Raw genomic sequence first — 21,081 nt, 5'->3', positions numbered from 1 at the left:
GTAACTCCCAGCTCAGCGCTCACACAATTTCTGAGGAAACTCCCAGCTCAGGGCTCGCACACTTCCTGAGGTAACTCCCAGCTCAGGGCTCACACAATTTCTGAGGAAACTCCCAGCTCAGGGCTCGCAAACCTCCTGAGGTAACTCCCACCTAAGGGCTCGTTCACTTCCTGAGGTAACTCCCAGCTCAGCGCTCACACAATTTCTGTGGAAACTCCCAGCTAAGGGTTCGCACACTTCCTGAGATAACTCCCAGCTACAGTTGTGGCCAAAAGTATTGACACCCCCGCAATTCTGTCAGATAATACTCAGTTTCTTCCTGAAAATGATTGCAAACACAAATTCTTTGGTATTATTATCTTCATTTAATTTGTCTTAAATGAAAAAACACAAAAGAGAATGAAGCAAATAGCTAAACATTGATCATTTCACACAAAACTCCCAAAATGGGCCAGACAAAAGTATTGGCACCCTCAGCCTAATTACTTGGTTGCACAACCTTTAGCCAAAATAGCTGCGAGCAACCGCTTCCGTTAACCATCAATGAGTTTCTTACAATGCTCTGCTGGAATTTTAGACCATTCTTCTTTGGCAAACTGCTCCAGGTCCCTGATATTTGAAGGGTGCCTTCTCCAAACTGCCATTTTTTGATAACTCCACAGGTGTTCTATGGGATTCAGGTCTGGACTCATTGCTGGCCAGCTTAGAAGTCTCCAGTGCTTTCTCTCAAACCATTTTCTAGTGCTTTTTGAAGAGTGTTTTGGATCATTGTCCTGCTGGAAGACCCATGACCTCTGAGGGAGACCCAGCTTTCTCACACTTGGCCCTACATTATGCTGCAAAATTTGTTGGTAGTCTTCAGACTTCATAATGCCATGCACACGGTCAAGCAGTCCAGTGCCAGAGGCAGCAAAGCAACCCCAAAACATCAGGGAACCTCCGCCATGTTTGACTGTAGGGACCGTGTTCTTTTCTTTGAATGCCTCTTTTTTTCTCCTGTAAACTCTATGTTGATGCCTTTGCCCAAGAAGCTCTACTTTTGTCTCATCTGACCAGAGAACATTCTTCCAAAACGTTTTAGGCTTTTTCAGGTAAGTTTTGGCAAACTCCAGCCTGGCTTTTTTATGTCTCGGGGTAAGAAGTGGGGTCTTCCTGGGTCTCTTACCATACAGTCCCTTTTCATTCAGACGCCGACGGATAGTACTGGTTGACACTGTTGCACCCTCGGACTGCAGGGCAGCTTGAACTTGTTTGGATGTTAGTCGAGGTTCTTTATCCAACATCCGCACAATCTTGCGTTGAAATCTCTTGTCAATTTTTCTTTTCCATCCTCATCTAGGGAGGTTAGCAACAGTGCCATGGGCTTTAAACTTCTTGATGACACTGCGCACGGTAGACACAGGAACATTCCGGTCTTTGGAGATGGACTTGTAGCCTTGAGATTGCTCATGCTTCCTCACAATTTGGTTTCTCAAGTCCTCAGACAGTTCTTTGGTCTTCTTTCTTTTCTCCATGCTCAATGTGGTACACACAAGGACACAGGACAGAGGTTGAGTCAACTTTAATCCATGTCAACTGGCTGCCAACACCTGTTAGGTGCCACAGGTAAGTTACAGGTGCTGTTAATTACACAAATTAGAGAAGCATCACATGATTTTTCGAACAGTGCCAATACTTTTGTCCACCCTCTTTTTTATGTTTGGTGTGGAATTATATCCAATTTGGCTTTAGAACAATTCTTTTTGTGTTTTTTCATTTAAGACAAATTAAATGAAGATAATAATACCAAAGAATTTGTGTTTGCAATCATTTTCAGGAAGAAACTGAGTATTATCTGACAGAATTGCATGGGTGTCAATACTTTTGGCCACAGCTGTAAGGGCTCGTTCACTTCCTGAGGTAACTCCCAGCTCAGCACTCACACACTTCCTGTTGTAATTCCCAGTTCAGGGCTCGCACACTTCCTGAGGTATCTTCCAGTGCCGATGACATTACAGCCCCATAATGCTGCCAAAACATGCACAATTGGTAAGTATGATATAAGTGTCCTATTTTAATGAACAGGACAAGTGCACGGTATCTGCTGATGGTGCATAAGTCTCAGCAGGTAAGCAGAGTCATAGAGTCGTAACATCATCGGTATCTCTCACCTCCCATGAGGAAGTAAACTGAGCCAGATTAGAGTTGAGCGAAACGGGTCGAAAAAATTCAAAAGTCGCCGACTTTTGGCAAAGTCGGGTTTCATGAAACGAAACCCGACCCTAGGATGAGGTCGGCCACGAGGTCGGCGACTTACGCGCCAAAGTCGCGTTTCAAAAGTTTGTTTTGCGCCAATCAGGATCCACGGACACTGTGGGCAACGTGATGACTTAGGCTCGGGTCACCACCATCTTTCAGAAGGGCATGCAAGTGATTGGCTTGCTTTGGTGGGCGTCACAGGGGGTATAAAAGGGCGTGCACGCCGACCGCCATCTTACTTCTGCCGATCTCAGTATAGGGAGAGGTTGCTGCTGATTCTGTAGGGAGAGCGTTAGGCAGGGAAGAAGACCAAAAAACTGCTTCTGCTGCTAGCGATTTGGCCTGCACAACACACCAGTCACTGTGTGTGCAGTGCAAGGGGAGGCTATATAGTGGTGTATCAGTGGTGTTGGTTGTTGGGCTGCCTTCTAAGGCTTCCTGACAGGCTGGCATTGCTGTTTACCCACTGCTCCGCAAACTGCTTTTTTAAAAGCAATCCAATCTCCCTTATCCTCTAGTCACTTAGGTCACAGCTGTGCCATCGAGCTTGTCACATAGCGCTCAGATATTCATTGGGCCTCACACAATCCAAAAGTGTCCAGTGTCCAAAAGTGTGTGCAGAGATTCAAAATCTCACTTATTCTCTAGTCACTTAGGTCACAGCTGTGCCATCGAGCCTGTCACATAGCGCTCAGATATTCATTGGGCCTCACACAATCCAAAAGTGTCCAGTGTCCAAAAGTGTGTGCAGAGATTCAAAATCTCACTTATTCTCTAGTCACTTAGGTCACAGCTGTGCCATCGAGCTTGTCACATAGCGCTCAGATATTCATTGGGCCTCACACAATCCAAAAGTGTCCAGTGTCCAAAAGTGTGTGCAGAGATTCAAACTCTCACTTATCCTCTAGTCACTTAGGTCACAGCTGTGCCATCGAGCTTGTCACATAGCGCTCAGATATTCATTGGGCCTCACACAATCCAAAAGTGTCCAGTGTCCAAAAGTGTGTGCAGAGATTCAAACTCTCACTTATCCTCTAGTCACTTAGGTCACAGCTGTGCCATCGAGCTTGTCACATAGCGCTCAGATATTCATTGGGCCTCACACAATCCAAAAGTGTCCAGTGTCCAAAAGTGTGTGCAGAGATTCAAAATCTCACTTATTCTCTAGTCACTTAGGTCACAGCAGTGCCATCGAGCTTGTCACATAGCGCTCAGATATTCATTGGGCCTCACACAATCCAAAAGTGTCCAGTGTCCAAAAGTGTGTGCAGAGATTCAAACTCTCACTTATCCTCTAGTCACTTAGGTCACAGCTGTGCCATCGAGCTTGTCACATAGCGCTCACATATTCATTGGGCCTAACACAATCCAAAAGTGTCCGGTGTCCAAAAGTGTGTGCAGAGATTCAAACTCTCACTTATCCTCTAGTCACTTAGGTCACAGCTGTGCCATCGAGCTTGTCACATAGCGCTCAGATATTCATTGGGCCTCACACAATCCAAAAGTGTCCAGTGTCCAAAAGTGTGTGCAGAGATTCAAACTCTCACTTATCCTCTAGTCACTTAGGTCACAGCTGTGCCATCGAGCTTGTCACATAGCGCTCAGATATTCATTGGGCCTCACACAATCCAAAAGTGTCCAGTGTCCAAAAGTGTGTGCAGAGATTCAAACTCTCACTTATCCTCTAGTCACTTAGGTCACAGCTGTGCCATCGAGCTTGTCACATAGCGCTCAGATATTCATTGGGCCTCACACAATCCAAAAGTGTCCAGTGTCCAAAAGTGTGTGCAGAGATTCAAACTCTCACTTATCCTCTAGTCACTTAGGTCACAGCTGTGCCATCGAGCTTGTCACATAGCGCTCAGATATTCATTGGGCCTCACACAATCCAAAAGTGTCCAGTGTCCAAAAGTGTGTGCAGAAATTCAAAATCTCCCCTGTCCTATAGACACCTTGTTTTACATACTATATAGTTTGTTGGATTTTGTCTACATTTCTACCAAAAATGAGGAAGGCTGGTGGAAGAGGCCGTGGAATTGGGCGGGGGTTGGCAGCTGGTAATGATGGTGTTGGTGGTGGATCTGATGGTAGTGGCAAGAGCAAAATAGGACCGAATGCAGGAGGTGTTGAGCCTGCGTCATCGTCTGGCTACATAAGGCCTCGAATGCTTAGTTTTCTAGGAGTTGGCAAACGGCTTTTAAAGCCAGAGCATCAGGAAAAAGTTTTGTCTTACATTGCTGACTCAGCCTCCAGCTCTATCGCCTCCTCTTCAGTTGTAAAAAGTAAAAGCACTGAGTCGTCATTGGAGGCTCATGTTCATGAACCACACCTTTCCTTGTGTCCTTCACCCCAACCAAGATTGAAGGATGACGCAGGCCATACTACTGATTACTCCATGGAGCTGTTTTCACATACCATGCCTGGATTATCAAGTGAAATGGTGAATTACCCAGGCCAAGATGAATCTGACATGGAGTGCGCTGATGCACAGCCGCTGATGGATGATTCTGCTGGTACATTCACTCAGAGCACTACATTGTCCTCGCAGTGTACAGAGCCAGATTCTGACCCTGATGAGACTCAGGTGCCCCTTCCCGCACACTATACCACCATACACGGTGACACAGAGGAAGGTGCACATGACATTGAAGAGGAGGTGATGGATGACCCAGTTGTTGACCCAGATTGGCATCCATTGGGGGAAGAGGGTGCTGCTTCCAATAGCTCAGATGAGGAGCATCCACAGCAGACATCGACATCGCAACAGCTGTTATCCGGCAGGCCCGGAGCACTCCAAAGACAGGTTCCAAAAATCAAAAGAGTTGCTGGACAGCTTGTCCAGAGGGTCAAAAGATCACAGCGTGCTAGGCCGCAAAATGTCTGCCAAAGTAGGAAGAGTGCAGTGTGGCACTTTTTTGAACAAAATCCTCATGATCAGGCCAAGGTTATCTGTAAGAAGTGCGCAAAGACCTTTAGCCGAGGGAAAAATCTGAAAAATTTGAATACGAGTTGCATGCTTAGACATTTAAACACCATGCACTTGCAAGCGTGGACACAACACCAAACCTCAAGTGCCACATGTGCAACTGATCACAACGAAGGTAGTCAGCAACGCTACATGTTTCCCCCACTGTAAGCCCACCGGTTAGCACAGCAGCAAATGTTGAGGTGTCGTTGCAAGGCTACAGCAGTCAGGGAATCCCACTGTTATATCAACGAAAGACTGATTCTAGGCCATCAGAAAGAACACCAACTCCATCACCATCATCAACCCTCTCTCAGTCCGCCCTGTCCACCGCTACTTCCACCATATGCAGCTCTCAAGTCCAGCTCACCCTCCCAGACACTATGAGTAGGTCAAGAAAGTACTCAGTCTCTCATCCGCGTACACTGGGTTTGAACGCCCACATTGCCAAACTAATCTCGTTTGAGATGATGCCCTTTCGGTTGGTGGAAAGCACAGCTTTCTGCGAACTCATGGCCTATGCAGTACCACGCTATGACCTACCCAGTCGCCACTTCCTCTCTCGCAAAGCCATCCCAGCCCTCCACCATCATGTGAAAGACCGCATTGTCCATGCACTCAAGCAGTCAGTGAGCGGAAAGGTGCACCTCACAACTGATGCATGGTCCAGTCGGCATGGCCAGGGCCGTTACGTGTCCATCACTGCGCACTGGGTTAATGTGGTGGATGCAGGGTCCACAGGGGACAGCGGTGGTGGGACAGTGCTGCCTAGCCCACGGTACCCTTTCTCACCTTTGTGCAATCACGTGTAATCCATACTGGGCGTGAGAACGGCTGGCGAGCTGTTAAGCAAGCTACAGCACCTGTCCAGACTAGTACAGGGATTCCCTAGTGAGGAGACTTATTTGATTGTTTTCAATGTTGGGACAGCAATTTTTGGGGAGCACTATACTCTGGAGAATGATAGATGGGGCCCACCATACACTGGAACATTCCAAAGGTGGACATCAGACACTGGAGCAGCATTTACAGGGCCCATTATACACTAGAGCATTAGAATTGGGGCCCATTATGTTTGGAGCATTATTTGGGCCCATAAGACAGTGGAGCTTCATCCATGGGGACCAACATATACTGTAGCATTATGTGGAGCTCATCATATACTGTTTCAAACATTATATGGGACCAATGATTCTGTATGGAGAAATAGATGGGCCTCGTAATGAGATGTAAAAAGTGAGGTATTTTTCATTGTACTATACCGCTATTTCTCTGCCGTATCGGAGCATGATGAGTTGTGGTATGTGTTAAAGGGGCGCTCTTTCGCCCAGGGCACATGAAAACCTGGAGCCAGCCCTCCCCCCCCACAGTTTGTAGCCAAATAACCCCCATTTTTCAGTTCGCAACTTGTATTATGAAGTTAATTAAGGTTGACAAGCTTAAGAAAGAAGAATTGATGCTTTTGGCATTCAAATGGGCACTGTAGGTGTGTTTCCTGTCCTCCTCTCACTGCCGACTTTTATTCCCCATTGACTTACATTGGGTTTCGTGTTTCGGGACGACCCCGACTTTTCCCTATAATCGGACGATCTTGCTCGACCCGACTTTTGGAAAAGTCGGGTTTCACGAAACGAAACGCGACCCTAAAAAACCAAAAGTCGCTCAACTCTAAGCCAGATCCATCCCTATAAATATATAATGTAAATGGGGCTGGTTACTCAAAATACAAAATATTTCATCACTGTGGGGTCAACTGAAGAAGGGATGTTAATAAGGAAACCATGCAAGTTGTAATGAGGTAGGTGGTTTGGTATTTTCTTTAGTTTCTTAGCAATTTTCTTAATTCTTCATTAATGGGTTTGGCATAATTTGTATTTACTTTACAAAAAGTGGAGATAAAAGAAGCAGGAAAAATAAAATTATTGTAATAAACATTTTTGCATATTCTAAAAAAACGGTTCTGTGGGATTTTCCCTTTATTTGTTGGTCAATACTAGATGCTTGTGAAGGATCAAGTCAGAAATCCCGAAGAGCATCCGTGTGCAGAATTATAATCTGTAAGGTTTGTATTTCTGTCCAAGCAACCCGTTCTTGTGTTGATTGCTTAGAGTTTCTCAATAAAACATTCCCAACAAATTCAAATTGTGATGAAAAGATTTTATTAATGAGTGTATGATATTTATAGAAAATTATCAATTATTTCCAATATACTGTATAATAGCTACCAGTTATATACAGGGTGGGCCATGTATATGGATACACCTAACTTAAATGGGAATGGATGGTGATATCAACTTCCTGTTTGTGGCACATTAGCATATGGGAGGGGGGAAACTTTTCAAGATGGGTGGTGACCATGGCGGCCATTTTGAAGTTGGCCATTTTGGATGCAGCTTTATAAATGGTCCACTCAGATGTAGCCATATAAATGGCCGATCCTGTACTATATCTATATAGTATCATTGTATAACAAGGTTTTTTTTTTTATAGATTGTGTTGTTTTAACGACATTTTCATTGGTTGATATTTAGATTGAAATATTGAAAGTAACGAAAACAGATATTACAAGGAAGATCAGAAGCCAAGGTTCCTTCACTTAATCTAGTTAATACAAATTGAAAACTTTCTGTATACTTTCAAGAGCCTGAATATCCATGATTTGGTGCCAGTCCTCGGGCAGTTTAGCTGGTTTAGCTTTATATTCTTTAGCAAATTCTTCATTAAATTGGGCAACGACAAATTTCCAATAATCCGAAGACTCGATGCTGGGGTCGGGTTGGATGGTCCAGTTTGGATAGTATGTGCGATACTCTTTGTAGGGGTGATATTTACCACCAGTGTCAGAGTTTTTAAAACTGGTTGCAGACACAACGGCCATGGAACAAATATCTGTCACTAAATCTTCTTTTTTTTCCCATCTGTATTTCCCCAAACCTTGAGGTCTGTGGACAGACGCAAAGTGCTCCCTATGGTCGGCTCCTCCGGCCTCACAGGGGACTTTACAGAACGGACACTGATGTCCACATCCAATCACTTTCTTCAATAACTCATCCTGAGGTTTCAGTGTGACTCTGGAAAGCACGGTGTCCAGATTCATAGATTTCAGATCTGATAGGACTTGATCTTTCATTTCTGTCAGTAAATCCTGAATCTTAGAGGCAAATTGCTCCACCTTCACTGTGTTATGGAACTTAATGACTTTCATTTCGGTCTGTGAAATCACTAATTCTCCGTTCAACTTCTCGCAAATACTTTCCAAAAATGAAGAAACATTCTCACTTTGAAGAAAAGTTTTATCTTGCAGAACGATTATAATTTTGGCACAAATGAAAGAAAAGATATTTTCGTACAATGGTCCTAAGGTTTCCGTGAATTGATATTTGTCTGTGATATAATTCAGGATCCAGGTTTTTGAAAATTCCTCATATGAATTGATGTATTGTACATATTTTTCAAAAGACATTTCTTCCAGTAAATTTGTCAACATGTTACATTGAAAATAACTTCTGCTGCTGAACCTCATATTATCGACACCATTTAAAATGTCATCTACCATCTTTTCTCCCAGATGTTTGAAGATGTATTCCATGATGGCCGGCTTTAGACATCTCTCACAAAACTGTCTGACTCTAGTCCAGCTTTCATCCTTCTCTTTAAATATACTGAGAAATGTTGTCAAATACTGAGGTTTCAGGTTTTCTAAACATTTTTTAGGGTCGTTTTTTTGTATGAAGACGTCATGCATCTTCTGAAACATTTTTGATGCCTTCGCGAAGATGAAAAGTTTGATGTGCAACTCAAACTCTGGTGAGAAGTTAAGCTTTTTGTTTCTACTCTGAAGTTTTGTGTTAATCTTGTACAATAGTTCCTGGCTGTACATATCATCATAGTCTGAAGAGGTTCTTACTTTCTCTGTGACATATTTATTACACATGTCTATCAGTGAGGTGGCAAGATCTCCTACCTTATCATAAGGTTCGTTACCAAAACCCAATCTGTTTGCAATATGTGAAACCATAGACTGATCAACATAGTCTTTATTCATGGAAAAAGGTTGATTTGCATAGTCTTCTAAATCATTTATGTGGACCAAAGTCTGACTTATGACAGGTCCTCTTCTGCTGAGGTCAGTCTTCACCTGGTGTAACATTGCTTCGCACACATTTCTCCGATGCAATGTCTCTATCTGTAATTCTGATAGTGTCTCTTCCCACATCCACTCAAATTCCTGTTTTATTTCTTCATCGCTCAGTTCCAGGTTCTTCTTTTTACAGCTTTCCAGGAGATTTGTGATCTTTTCTTCTATGAGTTGTTGATACTCATTTTGGATCTTCTGGATCTCATACTTCCCTTTTTTAATAGAAATAGCCTCGTTGCATTTACTGACAGCGTTTCTTTCAAGTTCTTTTCTTAAGAATTTTGCACTCTGTATGAAATCTTCTCGATGCCGTTCTACAAGATTCACATTTTCCAACCTATTTTCAAAATACTTTTCCAGCTGTTCCAGCATTTTAGTTTCCTCCTTGAGCAGCAGCTGTTCAAGGTCGCCCCTGTACTCGGTAACCGTGTGTCTGCCCAAGTTCTCAGCTGACTGATTCTCTATTTTGTTTTCTGTGCTGGTGATCCAGTTGTAGACCTTTTTCTGCAACTCCCACTCCCAATGAGAAAAATTCACAGACAAGTTATTGTAAGCTTCAGCCACCAAACTGTTTAGGAAACTAAAAATGAATTTCTCATGTTTCACAGCATTCCACAAACTTTCTAACCAAGTAATAAACCCCAGAATGTTGGAAGATCTGTTTTGGGATTTCATGAAATCAAGCAGATACTGTTTTAGCTTGAAGACATTTTCACTGTAGCCAGAATTCACAGGAGCCATTGGTGGGTCTCCAAGCCACAACCCAGGAATATACCAGTTGTGCTTCTCGACATCGTAGTCCATCACATCAGTGAATGCTGTGATTCCCCTTCTCTTTTCCATAGCTGCAGCCACTTTTGTCATTTCATCTAACTGTTCCAGAAGTGTTTTCCTGTCTCTCAGCGTGTTCTCATGTGCGGACACATCACCTACGTTCTGATGAACAAACTGACAGCTTGGCTTCTTTCCAACTTCTTTCATCCTAAGGAACGCATGGACCACAATCTGTAAAATATCTTTCATTTCTGTTGCATTTTCCATGGACATGTTGACTATAGCAATGTCACTCAACCCAATGACTAATGTTGCTAATTCATTGTCATGTTCATAACTGTCATCAAGAGAAGCCAATTCAGGAGCTTTCAACCCTTCAGTGTCAATAACTAGAATGCATGCACAACCCATCACCTGCTGGAAGTTCTCCTTCACTTTAATTAGAGTCATGAAGGCTCCTCGTGTACATCGACCACTGGCCACAGGGAACTGTAGACCAAACATGGTGTTCAGGAGAGTGGACTTCCCCGTACTCTGCACTCCCAGCACAGTTATCACTGCCATCTTACTTTTTAGTCCATTTTTTTCATTTAGTTCAGTCAATACATCAGTTACCCATTTCATGGGGATATTAGAAGCATCTCCATCAATTAATTCCAATGGAAAACCATCGAGAAGTAAGTCGGCAGCTATTGCTGGCAGTCCACCAAACTGTCTCCTGTGCTCTGGAAGTATGTCTTCTTTTATCATGGAACATTCTGCCTCATAAAATTGTCCCAACTCTCGAAGGAAATGTTCTAACCCGAGGGAGCTATCAGATAATTTCTGGTCTATCTTTTTAAGCTCTTCTGAATTATTGGACTTGGATTTTTCTTTGTATTCCACTTGTAGTTCAGTTACATTTTTTCTAGCTATTAAATCAAGTTCAAACTTCATCCACTTTAAGAAATAGTGTTTTTCTTCCCGAGACAAATGAGTTATAGCGTTGATGAATAACATAATGCCATTCGGCAAGTCATGTTGGTTCTGTTCCCGGTGCAGTGAGATCCGCTGCTGTTTTAATTCAGTCTCATACGTATGTGTGTCTCGCCCTCCTTGTTTTGTCATTCTACATAGCTCTTTTTCCACTTTAGCCAATTGTTTCCAAAGATCCCCTTGAAGTTTCAGTGTCTCCCTTTTATATTCTTCCACATTTGTGATGAGTGAAGTGATGTTACATGCATGCGCTCTCGCTTTTTGACATTCCGGAAAATTTTCATCCACATCAATGTGAAGTTCGTATCTGTGGTTTTTCAGACTTTCTATACATGAAGTTTTGTGATCTGCTCTAAAAAACCTTTCAATGGTTATTTGTATTTGTTTCACGAATTCAGCATCATTGGCATTGCTTCCCTTTGTTAAAATATGTTTTTTACCAATTTGAAACCTTTTCATCAGGTTCATCAGATGTTTTCTTGTCTCTGAGTCGACAACCTTGTCTTTACCTGGAGAAACTATGAAATAAAACTCAGTGTCATTGGGATTGAAGGAGGATAGCAACCTGAATTGTCTCTCACTCATAGTCTCAATAAATATAAAGGTGGCCGATGAGATCCGAGTGAGGAAGGTGAACTGCTCCCTGTTGGACTCCAGGTCTCCACGTAGATTGACCACAGCAATCGGCTCTGAGAAAACATCAGAATTTCCACAAGGAAAATACCAGGACATTTCCACCAGCCCATCAGATATCTTCCTCTCAATGTTTCCTCCTTCCATGTTGTCATGTATGAAGAACTCGTGATGATGTTGAGCTGGGTTAAGAACCTGGTTTAGTAGTTTAGATTTAGATAATTTATTTGGCCCCAACCTGACGAAAGAGAAGATCGGCATCTCAATATTCACCACATTGTCTTCTCTGAACCCTTTACTATCTGCTAGAGACTGAGGTCTCCATTTCTTCACAATATCTCTCATTGCCCAAAGCATGAAGGTGAATCTTGAACCATCACCAGAGGGAAGCAAAAGTGGAACTGAGAACTGGCACATGGACATTTTCTTTAAAATTTCCTGTTGAAGAAAACTGTCTGAACAATGAAGGAGAACACAAAGAATGTCCAGTGGGTTGATGGGACAAGACTGATATTTTTTTATGCAATCTTCAAACATATCTTCATAGTTATCATCATCTTCATCATTAGGTTCCTGGGTAGAAGGATCTTGCTGCAGCTCAATATTCCGTGCTGTTTGGTTTAAAGCCATAAGTTTTCTCAGGACATGCCATATAATATCCTTAATCTGTTGTGGTAGAACATTTATGTTCTCTGGGCCAATACTTAGGACTTCACTCAAGGAAAGCTTTGTTGTCAAGTGTGTCTTCACATCCAGCTGTTCCACCAATTGTTGAAATACTTTCTCTTTATCTGCAGAGATGAAAATAAAAATATAAAGAAATATTCAATACTGAAATAAGTGGAAGTTAAAAAAGAAACTACAACCATTCTGAATGGGTACATAGTAAATTACATTAAAGTCAAAAGTCAACTACTGCCCATCATGACAAAGTCACTGGCAAGGTGCTGGAAGGGAGATATGTTTCACTGCGCTTAATGGCATCAGTGATGTAAGACCCAGAGATTTTCCTCCAGCACACTAAGTGCTGTGAAGGGTTAACAGCTAATTTGTATAATGGCTGGGATTTTTGTGGACAATCATAGAGTGGGTGGGAAGATGTCCACCTTATCTCCTCCCCAGGGTTTGGTCTGGGGCTTAAGTAGCTGGCTTCCAGAAGCAGCAGTGTTCAGTGTCTGGAGGGAAACACTCCAGAGAAGTGTTTGTGTTTTGCTAATTCCTGAACCGTGGGTCTTGCTAACCCTGAGCGGGCTGATCCCCGCTAATACAAGAACTGTGGTTAGTGCTAATAAACCAAGGACATTCCTAAAAGCGCCAGTGTTCCCGTGTCTACCTCCATGTACAGCTGAGTGAGCTGATCTACCACACTATATATACAACAATATAACCATTATAACGCTGTTTCTCATGTAAAAGAATATAGCTATTATAATACTGCCTCCTATGTACAAGAATATAACTATTATAATATTGCCCCTATGTACAAGAATATATCTACTATAATACTGCTCCTATGTACAAGAATATAACTACTATAATACTGCCCCTATGTACAAGAATATAACTACTATAATACTGCTCCCTATGTACAAGAATATAACCACCATAATACTGCTCCTATGTACAAGAATATAACTACTATAATACTGCTCCCTATGTACAAGAATATAACTACTATAATACTGCCCCTATGTACAAGAATATAACTACTATAATACTGCTCCTGTGTACAAGAATATAACTACTATAATACTGCCTCCTATGTACAAGAATATAACTACTATAATACTGCCTCTATGTACAAGAATATAACTACTATAATACTGCCCCCTATGTACAAGAATATAACTACTATAATACTGCTTCTATGTACAAGAATATAACTACTATAATACTGCTCCCTATGTACAAGAATATAACCACCATAATACTGCTCCTATGTACAAGAATATAACTACTATAATACTGCCCCCTATGTACAAGAATATAACTACTATAATACTGCTCCTATGTACAAGAATATAACTACTATAATACTGCTCCTATGTACAAGAATATAACTACTATAATACTGCTCCTATGTACAAGAATATAACCACCATAATACTGCTCCTATGTACAAGAATATAACTACTATAATACTGCCCGTATGTATAAAAAATATAACTACTATAATACTGCTCCTATGTACAAGAATATAACTACTATAATACTGCTCCCTATGTACAAGAATATAACTACTATAATACTGCTCCTATGTACAAGAATATAACTACTATAATACTGCCCGTATGTACAAGAATATAGCCACCATAATACTGCTCCTATGTACAAGAATACAACTACTATAATACTGCTCCTATGTACAAGAATATAACTACTATAATACTGCTCCTATGTACAAGAATATAACTACTATAATACTGCCCGTATGTACAAGAATATAGCCACTATAATACTGCTCCTATGTACAAGAACACAACTACTATAATACTGCTCCTATGTACAAGAATATAACTACTATAATACTGCTCCCTATGTACAAGAATATAACTACTATAATACTGCTCCTATGTACAAGAATATAACTACTATAATACTGCCCCTATGTACAAGAATATAACTACTATAATACTGCTACTATGTACAAGAATAACTACTATAATACTGCCCCCTATGTACAAGAATATAACTACTATAATACTGCCCCTATGTACAAGAATATAACTACAATAATACTGCCCCTATGTACAAGAATATAACTATTATAATACTGCCCCTATGTACAAGAATAAAGCTGCTATAATACTGCTCCTATGTACAAGAATATAACTACTATAATACTGTCCCCTATGTACAAGAATATAACTACTGTAATACTGCCCCTATAGACAAGAATATAACTACTATAATACTGCCCCTATGTACAAGAACATAACTACTATAATACTGCCCCTATGTACAAGAATATAACTACTATAATACTGCCCCTATAGACAAGAACATAACTACTATAATACTGCCCCTATGTACAAGAATATAACTACTATAATACTGCTCCTATGTACAAGAATATAACCACCATAATACTGCTCCTATGTACAAGAATATAACTACTATAATACTGCCCGTATGTATAAAAAATATAACTACTATAATACTGCTCCTATGTACAAGAATATAACTACTATAATACTGCTCCCTATGTACAAGAATATAACTACTATAATACTGCTCCTATGTACAAGAATATAACTACTATAATACTGCCCCTATGTACAAGAATATAACTACTATAATACTGCTCCTATGTACAAGAATATAACTACTATAATACTGCTCCTGTGTACAAGAATATAACTACTATAATACTGCCTCCTATGTACAAGAATATAACTACTATAATACTGCCTCTATGTACAAGAATATAACTACTATAATACTGCCCCCTATGTACAAGAATATAACTACTATAATACTGCTCCTATGTACAAGAATATAACTACTATAATACTGCTCCTATGTACAAGAATATAACCACCATAATACTGCTCCTATGTACAAGAATATAACTACTATAATACTGCCCCCTATGTACAAGAATATAACTACTATAATACTGCTCCTATGTACAAGAATATAACTACTATAATACTGCTCCTATGTACAAGAATATAACTACTATAATACTGCTCCTATGTACAAGAATATAACCACCATAATACTGCTCCTATGTACAAGAATATAACTACTATAATACTGCCCGTATGTATAAAAAATATAACTACTATAATACTGCTCCTATGTACAAGAATATAACTACTATAATACTGCTCCCTATGTACAAGAATATAACTACTATAATACTGCTCCTATGTACAAGAATATAACTACTATAATACTGCCCGTATGTACAAGAATATAGCCACCATAATACTGCTCCTATGTACAAGAATACAACTACTATAATACTGCTCCTATGTACAAGAATATAACTACTATAATACTGCTCCTATGTACAAGAATATAACTACTATAATACTGCCCGTATGTACAAGAATATAGCCACTATAATACTGCTCCTATGTACAAGAATACAACTACTATAATACTGCTCCTATGTACAAGAATATAACTACTATAATACTGCTCCCTATGTACAAGAATATAACTACTATAATACTGCTCCTATGTACAAGAATATAACTACTATAATACTGCCCCTATGTACAAGAATATAACTACTATAATACTGCTACTATGTACAAGAATAACTACTATAATACTGCCCCCTATGTACAAGAATATAACTACTATAATACTGCCCCTATGTACAAGAATATAACTACTATAATACTGCTCCTATGTACAAGAATATAACTACTATAATACTGCCCCTATGTACAAGAATATAACTACTATAATACTGCTACTATGTACAAGAATAACTACTATAATACTGCCCCCTATGTACAAGAATATAACTACTATAATACTGCCCCTATGTACAAGAATATAACTACTATAATACTGCCCCTATGTACAAGAATATAACTATTATAATACTGCCCCTATGTACAAGAATAAAGCTACTATAATACTGCTCCTATGTACAAGAATATAACTACTATAATACTGTCCCCTATGTACAAGAATATAACTACTGTAATACTGCCCCTATAGACAAGAATATAACTACTATAATACTGCCCCTAAGTACAAGAATATAACTACTATAATACTGCCCCTATGTACAAGAATATAACTACTATAATACTGCTCCCTATGTACAAGAATATAACTACTATAATACTGCTCCTATGTACAAGAATATAACTACTATAATACTGCCCGTATGTATAAAAAATATAACTACTATAATACTGCTCCTATGTACAAGAATATAACTACTATAATACTGCCCCCTATGTGCAAGAATATAACTACTATAATACTGCTCCTATGTACAAGAATATAACTACTATAATACTGCTCCCTGTGTACAAGAATATAACTACTATAATACTGCTCCTATGTACAAGAATATAACTACTATAATACTGCCCGTATGTACAAGAATATAGCCACCATAATACTGCTCCTATGTACAAGAATACAACTACTATAATACTGCTCCTATGTACAAGAATATAACTACTATAATACTGCTCCCTATGTACAAGAATATAACTACTATAATACTGTCCGTATGTACAAGAATATAGCCACCATAATACTGCTCCTATGTACAAGAATACAACTACTATAATACTGCTCCTATGTACAAGAATATAACTACTATAATACTGCTCCCTATGTACAAGAATATAACTACTATAATACTGCTCCTATGTACAAGAATATAACTACTATAATACTGCCCCTATGTACAAGAATATAACTACTATAATACTGCTACTATGTACAAGAATAACTACTATAATACTGCCCCCTATGTACAAGAATATAACTACTATAATACTGCCCCTATGTACAAGAATATAACTACTATAATACTGCCCCTATGTACAAGAATATAACTATTATAATACTGCCCCTATGTACAAGAATAAAGCTACTATAATACTGCTCCTATGTACAAGAACATAACTACTGTAATACTGCCCCTATAGACAAGAATATAACTACTATAATACTGCCCCTATGTACAAGAACATAACTACTATAATACTGCCCCTATGTACAAGAATATAACTACTATAATACTGCCCCTATAGACAAGAACATAACTACTATAATACTGCCCCTATGTACAAGAATATAACTACTATAATATTGCCCCTATGTACAAGAATATAACTACTATAATACTCCTCCTATGTACAAGAATATAACTACTATAATACTGCCCCCTATGTACAAGAATATAACTACTATAATACTGCCCTCTGTGTACAAGAATATAACTATTATAATACTGCTCCTATGTATGTATGTATGTATGTATGTATGTATGTATGTGTTTTGTCTTACATTGCTGACTCAGCCTCCAGCTCTATCGCCTCCTCTTCTTCAGTTGTAAAAAGTAAAAGCACTGAGTCGTCATTGGAGGCTCATGTTCATGAACCACACCTTTCCTTGTGTCCTTCACCCCAACCAAGATTGAAGGATGACGCAGGCCATACTACTGATTACTCCATGGAGCTGTTTTCACATACCATGCCTGGATTATCAAGTGAAATGGTGAATTACCCAGGCCAAGATGAATCTGACATGGAGTGCACTGATGCACAGCCGCTGATGGATGATTCTGCTGGTACATTCACTCAGAGCACTACATTGTCCTCGCAGTGTACAGAGCCAGATTCTGACCCTGATGAGACTCAGGTGCCCCTTCCCGCACACTATACCACCATACACGGTGACACAGAGGAAGGTGCACATGACATTGAAGAGGAGGTGATGGATGACCCAGTTGTTGACCCAGATTGGCATCCATTGGGGGAAGAGGGTGCTGCTTCCAATAGCTCAGATGAGGAGCATCCACAGCAGACATCGACATCGCAACAGCTGTTATCCGGCAGGCCCGGAGCACTCCAAAGACAGGTTCCAAAAATCAAAAGAGTTGCTGGACAGCTTGTCCAGAGGGTCAAAAGATCACAGCGTGCTAGGCCGCAAAATGTCTGCCAAAGTAGGAAGAGTGCAGTGTGGCACTTTTTTGAACAAAATCCTCATGATCAGGCCAAGGTTATCTGTAAGAAGTGCGCAAAGACCTTTAGCCGAGGGAAAAATCTGAAAAATTTGAATACGAGTTGCATGCTTAGACATTTAAACACCATGCACTTGCAAGCATGGACACAACACCAAACCTCAAGTGCCACATGTGCAACTGATCACAACGAAGGTAGTCAGCAACGCTACATTGTTTCCCCCACTGTAAGCCCACCGGTTAGCACAGCAGCAAATGTTGAGGTGTCGTTGCAAGGCTACAGCAGTCAGGGAATCCCACTGTTATATCAACGAAAGACTGATTCTAGGCCATCAGAAAGAACACCAACTCCATCACCATCATCAACCCTCTCTCAGTCCGCCCTGTCCACCGCTACTTCCACCATATGCAGCTCTCAAGTCCAGCACACCCTCCCAGACACTATGAGTAGGTCAAGAAAGTACTCAGTCTCTCATCCGCGTACACTGGGTTTGAACGCCCACATTGCCAAACTAATCTCGTTTGAGATGATGCCCTTTCGGTTGGTGGAAAGCACAGCTTTCTGCGAACTCATGGCCTATGCAGTACCACGCTATGACCTACCCAGTCGCCACTTCTTCTCTCGCAAAGCCATCCCAGCCCTCCACCATCATGTGAAAGACCGCATTGTCCATGCACTCAAGCAGTCAGTGAGCGGAAAGGTGCACCTCACAACTGATGCATGGTCCAGACGGCATGGTCAGGGCCGTTACGTGTCCATCACTGCGCACTGGGTTAATGTGGTGGATGCAGGGTCCACAGGGGACAGCGGTGGTGGGACAGTGCTGCCTAGCCCACGGTATAGGAAACAGTTGGCTGTAGGCGTTCGACCCTCCTCCTCCTCCACCTCCTCCAGAAGCGAAAGCTCGTCCACAGAGCGCAGTCGTACGAGCACTCCATCTGCAGCTGCCACTGTTGCACACGATGTGTCCCCCCTATCGAGCAGCTAGTGGAAAGCGTCAGCAGGCTGTGTTGCAGATGATGTGTTTGGGCGACAGACACACCGCCGAGGTGCTGGCCGAGTACTTGAAGCGACAAACTGAGTCATGGCTGGGCAGTGTACATCTTGAGGCAGGCAAGGTAGTTAGTGATAACGGCCGTAATTTTGTGGCAGCCGTAGCCCTTTCAAAACTCAGCCACATACCTTGCTTGGCTCACACCTTGAACCTGGTGGTGCAGTGCTTCCTCAAAAATTATCCGGAGTTAACAGCCCTGCTCCAGAAGGTGCGAAGACTGTGCGCGCACATCCGCCGGTCGCCTGTACACTCCGTTCGTATGCAGAAGCTGCAGCGATTGCTCCACCTTCCCAACCACCGCCTCATTATCGACATTGCAACAAGGTGGAACTCCACCCTGCACATGGTGGAGCGGCTGTGCGAGCAGAGGCAGGCCATAATGCATTTGTGGGAGGATACACGGCCAGGCACTTTGAGAGCAGACATGGAGTTGACAGGTGTGCAGTGGTCGAAGCTGAAAGACCTTTGTAAAGTCCTTCAGTGTTTTGAGGAATGCACACGGCTGGTAAGCGCAGACGACGGCATCCTAAGCATGAGCATCCCACTTATGCGTCTGCTCATGCAAACTTTGACGCACCTTAAGGAGCAGGCGTCTGCAGCCAATGTTGATGAGGAGGAAGAGGAGGAGGGAATCCTTGATGACATTCAGCCATTGTCTGCTCAGGGACCTCTCCTGGACGAGGTGGAGGAAGAAGAGGAGGAGGAGGATGATGGGGATGATTACTTAGGGGAGGAGGATGCATCTCGTGGGGCAAGTGAAAATGTTGGCGTGGCAAGGTCTGGTACAGGGTTTGTGCGTGACTGGAGGGATGTGGATTTGCCAGAAAGTGCTCCTCCACCCAGCACTCGCAGTGCATCATTGACACCGGGAACATTGGCCCACATGTCAGATTATGCCTTGCAGATCCTAAAAAGGGACCCCCGCATTGCCAAAATGATGAACGATGACGACTACTGGTTGGCCAGCATCCTGGATCCACGCTATAAAGGCAAATTACAAAACATCATGCCACAGGAGAACCTTGACCTAATATTGGCTAATAAACAAGCAACTCTGGTAAATCGGTTGCTTGAGGCATTCCCAGCACACAGCAGCGGTGATGGTTCTCACACGAGCCGTACGGGCCGGGGGCAGCTTGGCAGAGGTGTTCGTGGTGCACACAGCAGAAGTGGCGTTGGAGACAGGGGTTTCATGACAATGTTGTGGACTGATTTTTCAAATACCGCTCACACAACTGGTAATACTGCATCGATGGAAAGTGACAGGAGACAGCAGTTGTCAACTATGGTAACAAACTACTTTTCCTCCCATATCGATGTTCTCCCACACAGGTCATTCCCCTTTGACTATTGGGCCGCTAAACTGGACACCTGGCCTGAATTGGCCCAATATGCCTTACAGGAGCTCGCTTGCCCAGCTGCAAGTGTGCTATCGGAAAGAGTCTTCAGTGCAGCTGGATCAATCCTGACAGAAAAAAGGACCCGTCTGTCAACCCAAAATGTGGATGATCTAACCTTCATTAAAATGAACCACGCATGGGTTTCCAAGGATTTTGTCCCACCTTCCCCTGATGACACATAGGGTGACAGAAAAATGGCTTGCTTTGGTCCACCTCTTCCTGGTACTTCACCT

General features: G+C 41.6%; 1 protein-coding gene across 1 annotated transcript; it reads right to left on the bottom strand.

Annotated features, from left to right (window-relative positions):
• Positions 1 to 7,345: 7,345 nt before the first annotated feature.
• Positions 7,346 to 12,535, bottom strand: LOC141050826 (up-regulator of cell proliferation-like). The gene has a single exon (XM_073547496.1). It carries the CDS (start codon positions 12,351 to 12,353, stop codon positions 7,809 to 7,811), a length of 4,545 nt encoding a protein of 1,514 aa, XP_073403597.1. The 5' UTR covers positions 12,354 to 12,535; the 3' UTR covers positions 7,346 to 7,808.
• Between the last annotated feature and the right edge of the window lie 8,546 nt (positions 12,536 to 21,081).

This window comes from Dendrobates tinctorius, unplaced genomic scaffold (assembly GCF_039654945.1).
Source record: "Dendrobates tinctorius isolate UK_male_01 unplaced genomic scaffold, ASM3965494v1 ptg000152l, whole genome shotgun sequence".
In the NCBI taxonomy this organism is placed as follows: Eukaryota; Metazoa; Chordata; class Amphibia; order Anura; family Dendrobatidae; genus Dendrobates; species Dendrobates tinctorius.
Note: the sequence above shows the minus strand (reverse complement) of the source record. Positions and strands in the feature narration are given on the sequence as shown.